General features: G+C 46.0%; 1 protein-coding gene across 2 annotated transcripts in view; it reads left to right on the forward strand.

The window, feature by feature from the left end:
- Positions 1-11,451, forward strand: part of trpm4a (transient receptor potential cation channel, subfamily M, member 4a) — a 78,615-nt gene that overhangs the window by 59,351 nt on the left and 7,813 nt on the right. For both annotated transcript variants that reach the window (XM_048617724.1, XM_048617725.1), the window contains exons 20-23: positions 1,078-1,252; positions 4,750-4,915; positions 8,667-8,848; positions 10,365-10,497. In XM_048617724.1, coding sequence (XP_048473681.1) covers positions 1,078-1,252; positions 4,750-4,915; positions 8,667-8,848; positions 10,365-10,497 — 656 coding nt within the window. The remainder of the gene's footprint in view (positions 1-1,077; positions 1,253-4,749; positions 4,916-8,666; positions 8,849-10,364; positions 10,498-11,451) is intronic.

Raw genomic sequence — 11,451 nt, forward strand, 5'->3', positions numbered from 1 at the left:
CAGAGTGTTACAGTGAGAGGTGTGGGGTATATCGGAGAGTGTTACAGCGAGGGGTGTGGGGTATACCAGAGAGTGTTACAGCGAGAGGTGTGGGGTATGTCAGGCAGAGTGTTACAGCGAGAGGTGTGGGGTATGTCAGACAGAGTGTTACAGCGAGAGGTGTGGGGTATGTCAGACAGAGTGTTACAGCGAGAGGTGTGGGGTATATCGGAGAGTGTCACAGCGAGAGGTGTGGGGTATATCGGAGAGTGTTACAGCAAGAGGTGTGGGGTATATCGGAGAGTGTTACAGCGAGAGGTGTGGGATATATCGGAGAGTGTTACAGTGAGGGGTGTGGAGTATATCAGAGAGTGTTACAGCGAGAGGTGTGGGGTATGTCAGACAGAGTGTTACAGCGAGAGTTGTGGGGTATGTCAGACAGAGTGTTACAGCGAGAGGTATGGGGTATATCGGAGATTGTTACAACGAGAGTTGTGGGGTATATCAGACAGAGTGTTACAGCGAGAGGTGTGGGGTATATCGGAGATTGTTACAGCGAGAGGTGTGGGGTATGTCAGACAGAGTGTTACAGTGAGAGGTGTGGGGTATGTCAGACAGAGTGTTACAGTGAGGGGTGTGGGGTATATCGGAGAGTGTTACAGTGAGGCGTGTGGGGTATGTCAGACAGAGTGTTACAGCGAGAGGTGTGGGGTATATCGGAGAGTGTTACAGCGAGAGGTGTGGGGTATATCGGAGAGTGTTACAGCGAGAGGTGTGGGGTATATCGGAGAGTGTTACAGTGAGGGGTGTGGGCTATGTCAGACAGAGTGTTACAGCGAGAGGTGTGGGGTATATCGAGAGTGTTACAGTGAGGGGTGTGGGGTATGTCAGACAGAGTGTTACAGCGAGAGGTGTGGGGTATATCGGAGAGTGTTACAGTGAGGGGTGTGGGGTATGTCAGACAGAGTGTTACAGTGAGAGGTGTGGGGTATGTCAGACAGAGTGTTACAGCGACAGGTGTGGGGTATATCGGAGGGTGTTACAGCGAGAGGTGTTGGGATTTACTTGTTGATCAAATGCTTTGAATAATCTTTCCAGATCAAAGATGTGTTCTTCTTTCTATTCTTCCTGGGAGTCTGGTTGATGGCGTATGGAGTAGCCACCCAAGGCCTCCTATATCACACTGAGTCCCGTGCCAGTTGGATTTTCCGCAGGGTGTTCTACCGGCCCTACCTGCAGATCTTCGGGCAGATCCCACTCGATGAACTGGACGGTAAGGGATTGGTGTCGCCTTGTCAGGTGTGACCAATGGAATATGGTGTGGAGACCAGAGCTAGTGACTGTAAATATGTGATAATCATTAATCAATCCCTAAAGAAATTCAGGAGAAACCTCTATAATCAGAGAGTTGGCAGAATGTGAAACTCATAATTAATGGAGGTACAAAGCAGAGGTATTTTTCCCAGTAGGGTTCAGTGGTGATGAGCTGATAAACACAGGTAAGAGGTAAGCTGATAGGTTGAGATGAAGATGGTGCGACGAGGCTGATATGGGGTAGAATCACCAGCACAGACTTGATAGGCTAAATGGCCTGTTTGTGTAACATAAGCAGAAAGCACTGGAGAAGTTCAGCAGGTCTGGCAGTGGCTGTAAAGAGAGAAACCGATTTAATGTTACAAGTCTAGTGACTTTTCTGAACTGATGGTACCTTGGCGAAGGTGGTATATGCGCTGAAGACTCTGTGTGTTTGTGTGTGTGCGTGGGTCTGTGTCTGTGCGTGGTAAAGGAGTAAGTGATGGGTGGAGATAAAGCCCAGAGAGAGAGAAAGACGGTGATGCAGACAAAGGGATGGATAATAGTAAGTCAAGGGAAAAAGCAATGTGGATAATGGGGGATATGAGTGGGTAGAAATGGATCGGCTGTATTGATGTGACAGGGCCCGGTACGCGGGGGTGGGTAAAGGACATGGAAGAAGGTGTTTGTGTTCTAACACAATTAAACTCAGTGCGGGCTCCCCAAGTGGAAATGAGATGCTGTTTTTGTGCTGTCCGGTATATGTTCTGTATCCATGTTAGCAGGTGTGAGTGAGTGTAGTGTTTTCCTTCTTATTCATTTTAATGGGATAAGGACATGAGCACTTACTGGCCATCCCTGATTGCCTTTGAGAAACTGGTGGGCAGTGCCTTTTGGAACTTCTGCAGTCCGTGTGGGCACTTGATGCAATGGGCACTCAGTGTCCATTGGGCAAAAAAGTCCCACAGTGCTGTTAGAGTGGGGTGGACCAGGGGGGGAGGGGGGGGGGGTGGGGGGGGGGGGGGGGGGGGGTGTTGGGGAAGAGTTCCAGGATTTTAAACCAGTGACAGTGAAGAAATGGCCAATGTAGTTCCAATTCAGGAATGTTGGTGGGTGTGTGGGGAGCACAGTAGCTCGGTAGTTAGCGCTGTTGCCTTACAGCACCAGGGACCTGGGTTTGATTCCAGGCTTCGGCGACTGTCTGTGTGGAGTTTGCACGTTCTCCCTGTGTTTCTGTCAGGTGCTCCAGTTTCCTCTCAGTCCAAAGATGTGCAGGTTATGGTGGGTTGGCCACGCTAAATTGAACATAGTGTCCAGTGTAGGTTCGGTGGCTTAGCCATGGGAGATGCAGGGTTACAGGGATGGGGTGGATCTGGGTGGGATGGTCTTCAGAGGGTCAGTGCTGACCTGATGGGCTGAACGGCCTGCTTCCATACTGTAGGGTTTCTATTTTATGTATCTGTGTGGGTGGGTGTAGCTGTATTTGTCAAGTTACACGTATGTGTGCACTTTCATGTGAGCTGTATCTGTGTTAATGGACGTGTCTGTCAATCAGAGCATCTAATAATCAGAGAGCACAAGAGAAAGCCATTCAGTCCAACATCACAGTTAATGTGTGAATCCATTTGCAGCCTAAAGCCTAGTGACCTTAAATGGAGGGTTAACTCAAGGGGGCTAGACTGTGAACCGCTGTCAGAGGGTCCCAGTGCAGGGATGTATCTGTGATTGGAAACCTCTTTCCAATGGGCTGTGAAGGACTTGGTGCTGGGGGCCCTGGCTCTTTATTGTGTACACGGATGATTATAGGCGTATGATTAAAAGATTTGCAGATGGTATGAAAATTGTTGGGGTGGCAAGTACTGAGGAGGATAGCTGTAAAGTTTCGGAGGATGTGAATGGACTGGTGAGGCAGGCAGAGCAGTGGTAAATGGAATTCAATCTGGAAAAGTGTGAGGTAGTTCACTTGGAGAGGGCCATCAAGGCAAAGATTACACCATGAATGGTAGGACCCTTAGGAAGTTCTGAGGGTCTAAGTGTGAATATCCACAGATCCCTGATGGGAAGGTAGATCAGGTGCTGTGAATGTGAATGGGATGTCTACCTTTATTAGCCAAGACTTGCAGCACAAGAGCAGTTATGCTGGAACTGTATAAAACACTGATTATACCATGACTGGAGTGCAGTGAGCAGTTCTGGTCGCCATATTATAGGAAGGATGTAGTTGCACTAGAGAGGGATTTGCCAAGATGCTGCCTGGACCTGAGGGTCTGAGCTATGGGGATTAAGTCATAGAGTCATACAACACGGAAACAGATCCTTCGATTCAACCAGTCCACGTCAACCATACTCCCAAATCAAACTAGTGGCAAAGGCTGAGAGGGGATCTGATGTACAAGATTATGAGGGGCATAGATAGGATGGATAGGAAGACACTTTTTCCATTAGTAGAGGGGTTAATGACCAGACGCATAGATTTAAGCTAAAAGATGGAACGCTAAGAGGAGAATTAGGAAAGGTTTTCATTCAGAGAATGGTGGGAGTCTGGAACTCTGTGCCTGAAAGGGTGTTGAGTCAGAAATTCTTGTAACATTAAAACAGTATTTAGATATTCACTTGCATTGTCACAGCCTCATGGCCTATGAGCCAAGAGCTGGAAAATGGTAGTAATGTAGTCAGACCCTTGATATAACAAGGTGTAGAGCTGGATGAACACAGCAGGCCAAGCAGCATCAGAGGAGCAGAAAGGCTGACGCTTCGGGCCTAGACCCTTGGTGACTGGTATGGATGCAATGGGTTGAATGGCCTCATCTTCCATTGTAAACATCTTTTAGTAAAAGGGTGGGAGTGACATAGATAATTTGTCGTGATCTGAGTACCACACCTGGGTGGGGGGAGGTGAGGTGTTGGTCTTGTGGGGGGGAGGTGGGGTCACTGCAGATTCATCTAAATGTTAGCAGCACTAAAAGGGTTAAATTAGGAGGCCTGGTCATGCATACTCCTCTGAGTATAAATTAAGGTGCTTAAGATGATTTAAGGATGTGATAAGACCAAGAGAAAGAAGTTTTCTCCTCAGTCATGAGAGAGTCCAGGATGGGAGGAGCTTGGGGGAATACGGAATGTTCAAACTTAGAGTCAGGCTGTTCAGTGGTAACATCAGAAAGCACTTCCTCATAGAGAGAGTGGCAGAAATCTGGGATTCTCTGGCCCTTTCCTGGTTTGTCGGGGTTCAATTGAAAATGTCAAAGGGAAAATTGACAGGGTGCTGTTCAGTGAGAGTATGAAGCCTTTTGGAGCCAAGGGAGGTAAATATAGTTAAGGTATTGATCAGCTGCGGTCTAATTGCATGGTGGAACAGACTCAAGGGCTGAATGGCCTACTCCTGTTCCTGTGTTCCTTCCTTGCCCTCGCATTCCTGTCTTTACTTCCTACCAAAGACGGTACACCCTTAAATATCATCCATTCCTCTGTTTTGGGCAGCTACTCGCTTTCACTCCAGATGCCCAGATAATCTCACCAAGGGCTCAGAGGAAGAACTGTCTACCTGCACCAACACCTATGCCAACTGGTTGGTCATCCTGCTGCTGACCATCTTCCTCCTGATCGCCAACATCCTGTTGGTCAATCTGCTCATCGCCATGTTCAGGTAACTGTTTAATTGAGCTGGAGTCTCACCCATAGGGTTTGAACACCTATCTGGGCCAAAGTAGTTGGCATCAACTAAAGGTATTTCATTTGAGGGAACCAAGGCTAGTAAGATCAGCTGTGATCAAACTGAGTGGTGGACAGAAGAGACTCAAGGGGATGAATGGCCTCCGCCTATTGCAATGTAGTAATTAGTGGATCATGACATCTCTATCTTGCTAACCTTGCATGAGCACTGCTACCCAATGCCGTTCTCCATTTATTATTTAATTAGCAAATGCAAATGTGCGAAATGAAGCGATCACTTCAAGTAATAAAATGAGGGGTGAATCTCATAGAAACCTCCAAACTACTAACAAAACTAGACAGGGTACATGCAGGAAGGATGTTCCCGATGACTGGTGAGTCTGGACCCAGGGCTCATGGACGAAGGATACAGGGTAGGCTATTTAGGACTGACATGAGGAGAAATGTCTTCACCCAGAGAGTGGTGGGCCTGTGGAATTCTCTGCCACAGAAAGCAGTTGAGGCCAAAATATTGAATGTTTCAAGAGGGAGAGTGACATAGTTCTTGGGACCAAAGGGATCAAAGTGTATTGGGGAGAAAGTGGGAACAAGGGACTGAGTTGGATGATCAGCCACAATCATATTGAATGGTGGAGCAGTTCGAAGGGCCGAATGGCCTACTCCTGCTCCCTTTTATTCTGTTGCAGTTACATGTGTTTAAGGTGATTAGTTGCCGCTGACTCTGTGGAAGGGGGTCACTCCTGGGTAATGTGCAACATTGTAGGTGTCTCCCCACAAGTGTGGAAGGGGCTGGTATGGAACTCCCAGTGGTAGATGCTGGATGTGCAGGGACCCCATATTGTCCTGAACCTGTTTAGTGAGGACCAGTATCATTGTGGGAGTTCAATAGTTGGGGTATATCACAGGGAACCTGTGAGTGACTTCTGTTTCGTATTTCTTGATCCAAGTCGCCCATTGGTAAAACTTGTTCAGGAAGGTCACACTGTACGGGCTACGAAGATAAAAGTCTTTTTTTAAGTAAGTAAACCATGGAGACTCCATGACTTACATTACAAAATGAATCATCCAAGAACCTCAAGTCGAAATCCCACCAAGGCATTTTGATAATCTGAATTTCAGTTTGAAGAACCTGAACATTAAAGGACAACGAGCATCGATAAACATGACCATGAAGCTATCAGGTTATAGTTGAAAACACAACGGATTTACCAAGGCTCTTCAACAAAAGCGAGCTGCCATTTTCACCAGCCTGTGCTCACACATGTTTATAGGCTCTCACTATCCAGTTCATGCTTTAAGTTACTCAGTCACCCATGGTATTGAGAGATGGCCATTGAATGTAGTTAGATTAGTGCCAGTCATAACACGAGCTGAAAATATATTCCTGTTCTTGGAATAAAAGATCTCAAAGAGAACCAAACTGATCATATCCACATCTATTGTTTACTCCTGTCTCCCCACCCCATCCCATCTTTAGCATATATGCCAACCAATAAAAAGTTGGTTTGCAGGTTCAGCAAGTGATTAAGAAGGCAAATGGAATATCGTCCTTCATTGCTAGAGGAATGGAGTTTAAAAACAGGGAGGTTCTGCTGCAGCATATGTGTTATGTGTACAGTACTTAGTCTCCTTACTTGAGAAAGGATGTATTGGCACTGGAGAGGGTGCAGAGGAGGTAAATTAGGTTGATTCCAGAGTTGAGAGGATTGGCATATGAGGAGCGATTGAGTAGACTGGGACAATACTTATTGGAATTTAGAAGAATGAGGGGTGATCTTATAGAAACATATACAATTATGAAGGGAATAGATTAGATAGAAGCAGGGAGGTTGTTTCCACTGGCAGATGAAACTGGAACTAAGGGGCATAGCCTCAAAATAAGAGGCAGCAGGTTTAGGACTGAGTTGAGGAGAAACTTCTTCACCTAAAGTTTTATGAATCTATGGAATTCCCTGCCCAGTGAAGCAGTTGAGGCTAACTTGTTGAATGTTTTTTAAGGCAGAGATAGATAGATTTTTGAACAGTTAAGGAATTAAGGGTTATGGTGAGCGGGCAGGTAAGTGAAGCAGAGTCCACAAAAAGATCAACCACGATCTTTTTGAATAGCAGAGCAGGCTCAACGGGCCAGATGGCCTATGCCTGCTCCTGGTTCTTATGTTCTTATGTTCTTTTCCTAGATGCCATCAGTTCTGAAGAATGGTCACTGGACTTGAAATGTTACCTGCTTTCTCTCCGCAGAGTTTGCCAGACCTGCTGAGTTTCTCCAGCAATTTCTTTTTTGTTTCTGATTTCCAGCATCCACGGATCTTTGTTTTTTTTTAATTGTATCATATGATGGGCCAGTCCCTGGAATATTATCTCAGATCAGCTGGCTACTAGCTTCTTTTTTTTTTGCTCTTTTATGGAATGTGGGTACTGCTGATAAGGCTGATGTGGAGGTGTTGGTGTCAGCCAGGGGTAGACAGAGTCAAAAGTCACAAGACACCAGGTTATAGCCCAACAGGTTTATTTGAAATCACAAGCTTTCGGAGCACTGCTCCTTTGTCAGGACCTGGTACGAATGGGAACTGGTAGACAAAAATGACATTAGCTGGTTCAGGATTCTCAAACAAGGGCAATAGTCTAAAATGTAGAGTCAGGCCTTTAGAAAATTAACTTCTTTGTGCACAGATTGGTGGAAATTTGGAACTCCCTTCTGGAATGGCACTTGATGCTGGATTAGTTGTCAATTTTAAATCCAAGATTGATTGGTCTTTGTTAACCAGCTGTATTAAAGGTCATAGGGCAGTGGTGAGTATAAGGAGTTTGTCCACACAGCAAGGCTGATGGAATTCAATAGCAAGGAAAGGGTTGAAGGTCTTCTTTGTTATTCTTTCATCGGTGTGGGCATCCCTGGCTAGGCTGGTATTTATTGTCCATCCCTACTCGCCCTTCAGAACGTTGTCAGTTCTTGCGCTGCTGTGGCGTGTGGAAGGTTAGCCCAACCCGAGCGGTGTTAAGGAGTGAGTTCCAGGATTTTGACCCAGCGCTACAGAAGCAACAGCAATATGCCCCTAAGTCAGGATGATCCGTTGCTTGTAGGGGTAATTGCGGGTGGTGGTGTTCCCAATTATCTACTGCGCGGTAGAGATCGGGAGTTTGCGAGGTACTGTCAGTGTATCCTGTATCATTGTGCGTCAGTAGAGGAGGGAGTGAAATGACATCCTTCCCTCCTGTGTTGACGGTTGTTTCAGAGAGCTAGCTCAGGCACGAGGTGGCCTCACTCTGTGCTGTAAAGTCCCATCACTCTTTGCAAGGTTGTCACTGGCAACAGATGATCTACTTGTTAGGAGAAAGCACCTCTGGGTCCTGGACAATAACAAAACAGCTACAAACGCCCTCTGGCTAATATCTAGTTCTGTCTCAGAATAAATGAAGTCACTTATAGGGGGAAGGACATTTTTTTTCTGCGGCTTCATTCCAGCATAGTAATTCCAGGAAAAGGCAAAGATTGTAAAGTTGACCCAACTGGAATTCAGAAGAAACATCTCAGTCCCAGAGAGCGGTGAGAATGTAGGCCTTGCTATCACAGGGAGTATCGAAGGTGAATCTGATAGAAAGGAATTGAAGAAAATGATGATGAGGTTGGGAAGAGCATTAAACCACCCGCATGGACCAGTTGGGCTGACTGTTCCTCTTCTCTAGGCTCAATGTACCTCATTCCTCCATCTTGTTTTTTTTTCCAGTTACACCTTCAATAAAGTTCAGGAGAAGAGTGACATCTATTGGAAATTCCAACGCTACAATCTGGTCGTGGAGTATCACAAACGACCTGCATTGGCTCCTCCCTTCATAATCCTGAGCCACATCCACATCTTCATCAAAAGAAACATACGAAAAGTCCCCACGGTGAAGGGCAGGCTCTTCAGTAAGACCACGCCCCAGCGAGTATGAGTATGAGTAGGAGTGTCTCGAGCCGGCAATGTTAGTATTGAGAGCTACAAATCCTTGGGTGACAGACCCAAGTGGGCTCAGAATAGTTCGCGTTTGATCCCTGAGCTGCGCTGATTGCCCAGGCTGATGCCAGGATCCTCCTGAACAGTTTCCAATTTAACGGGTCTGGGGGAATCCTCATTACTGACCCCTCCAAACTGCCCACCCATGATGTCCCCAGCTCTGCATCCCCACCAAAAAGTGGCTTCTGACAAGTGAAAACAGGACGTGGTTTTAACATTCAAGGCAAATCTGGGATGACAATGGGTTAGATCAAAGAAAGGGGAGGTGATGGTCTAGTGGTATTCTCGCTAGACTGTTAATCCACAGAGTTCAGATAATGACCTGGGGACCCAGGTTCGAATCCTGCCACGGCAGATGGTGGAATTTGAATTCAATTATTATCTGGAATTAACAATCTAATGATGACCACAAATCCAATGTTGATTGTTGGAAAAACCCATCTGGTTCACTAATGTCCTTTAGGGAAGGAGACTGCCATCCTTACTTGGTCTGGCCTACATGTGACTCCAGACCCACAGCAATGTGGTTGACTCTTAACAGCCCTCTGGGCAATTAGGGACGGGCAATAAATGCAGCCTGGTCTGCGATGCCCTCATCCCATGAATGAATAAAAAAATCTTCTATCCATAAATTGGGCATCTGCACCACTCCCCCTTCTGCCCCCAAAGTAAAAATAAGGCATGATTTGGTTTATTATTGTCACATGTGCCGAGATACAGTGAAAAGTATTGTTTTGCTTGCTAACCAGACAAATTATGCCTTACATAAGTACACCAGGGTAATAGAACAGAATGCAGAATATAGTGTTACAGCTACAGAGAAGGTGCAGAGAAAGATCAACTCTAATATAGGACAGGTCCATTCATAAAACTGATAACAGCAGGGAAGAAGCTGTTCTTCAGTCTGTTGGTACATGTTTTCAAACTTCTGTATCTTCTGCCTGATGGAAGAGGGTGGAAGAGATTATAACAGGGGGTGGGAGGGGTCTTTGATGATGTTGGCTGCTTTCCCAAGGCAGTGGGAAGTATAGACAGAGTCAATGGAAGGAAGGCTGGTTTTCATGATGGACCGGGCTGTGTTCACAACTCTCTGTAATTTCTTGTAGTCTTGGGCACACCAGTTGCCATATCAAGCTGTGATGGATCTAGATAGGATACTTTCTATGATGCATCTATAAAAATTGGTAAGAGTCATTCTGGACATTGTGGTGATGTCATGTGGACAATATGACATCATCACGTCAATCTGCCAAGTTATGGTTAGTGAGCGGGAGTGGAAATTGGCAGCCATTTTGAAACTGTTCGTCAATGAGCCTCTAAGACCAGGCCTGATTGGTTGAGCAGAGGGCCACGTCATAGGCCCATTATTTGATTCCCATTGATCTGTAGCTCAGAGAGAAAGCAATAATGGTCTCATCTTCATTCCAGTAACAGACCTCTCGGAGGCCGTGGCCAACAGACTGATGACTTGGGAGGCGGTGCAGAAAGAGAACTACCTGCTGTCCCGCAACAGAATCAAACGAGAAAGCAACATGGAGCGACTGAAGAGGACCGCACAAAAGTGAGGCCATGGATTCTCAATTGAGGTCCAAGAGATGGAAAAAGAGTAAACGTGATTAAAAATAAATCTCATCCTTGTCCAATCCCAGTCGAGGAACCAGTTGAAGAATTACTCCACAGAAGGAGGCCCATTTGGCCCATCAATTTTCCCCACAGTTACCTAATGCTATCTCATTTTTCACCTCTAACTGGTTATCCATTTATTGGATCACCCAAGGCTTGACGAGCCTATATCTCCTCGTTGCCTTCTCCTTGGCAAAGCCTTGACCAATCAGAAGTGACTTGCTGACCAATCAGCATCCTTTTCTCCAATAGTATAAATTGTTGTGGTTGTTTGAGATTTGGCATTCTTGCAGCTTGTCCTGGTGACTTCAAGACAAAAATTTTCAGCAACATGTCTTTCTTTCCTGCAATTATCCATTTTTAATATTCTCAATTCAAATTACTCATCCAATCCCTTTTTGAATAGTGTTATAATCTAAATCATAGAATCCCTACAGTGTGGAAACAGGCCCTTCGGCCCATTAAGTCAACACCGACCCTCAGAGCAATCCACCCAAACCCATCACCCTTTAACCCACCTAATCTACACATCCCTGAACACTAGGGGCAATTTAGCATGGCCAATCCACCTACTGTGCACACCTTTGGACTGTGGGAGGAAACCGGATCACCCGGAGGAAACCCACATAGACACGGGGAGAATGTGCAAACTCCAAACAGACAGTCGCCCGAGGGTGGAATCAAACCCGGGTCCCTGGCGCTGTGAGACTCTCTGACTCATTAGTGCTGATTTATTCCAAGGTCAAATTTCCCTCTGTGTGAAACATCCTCTTTCATTCCCAAGGGGTCATGCCTCCGCTGAAGATTACTAAATTGGTTAAAACCAGTGGAAACAATGTATTTAGCTTCAAAAAACATGGGTAGAATTGGGAAGATCTCAACAGATTCCCAG

Source organism: Rhincodon typus, chromosome 37 (genome assembly GCF_021869965.1).
Source record: "Rhincodon typus isolate 14 chromosome 37, sRhiTyp1.1, whole genome shotgun sequence".
NCBI classification, from domain to species: Eukaryota; Metazoa; Chordata; class Chondrichthyes; order Orectolobiformes; family Rhincodontidae; genus Rhincodon; species Rhincodon typus.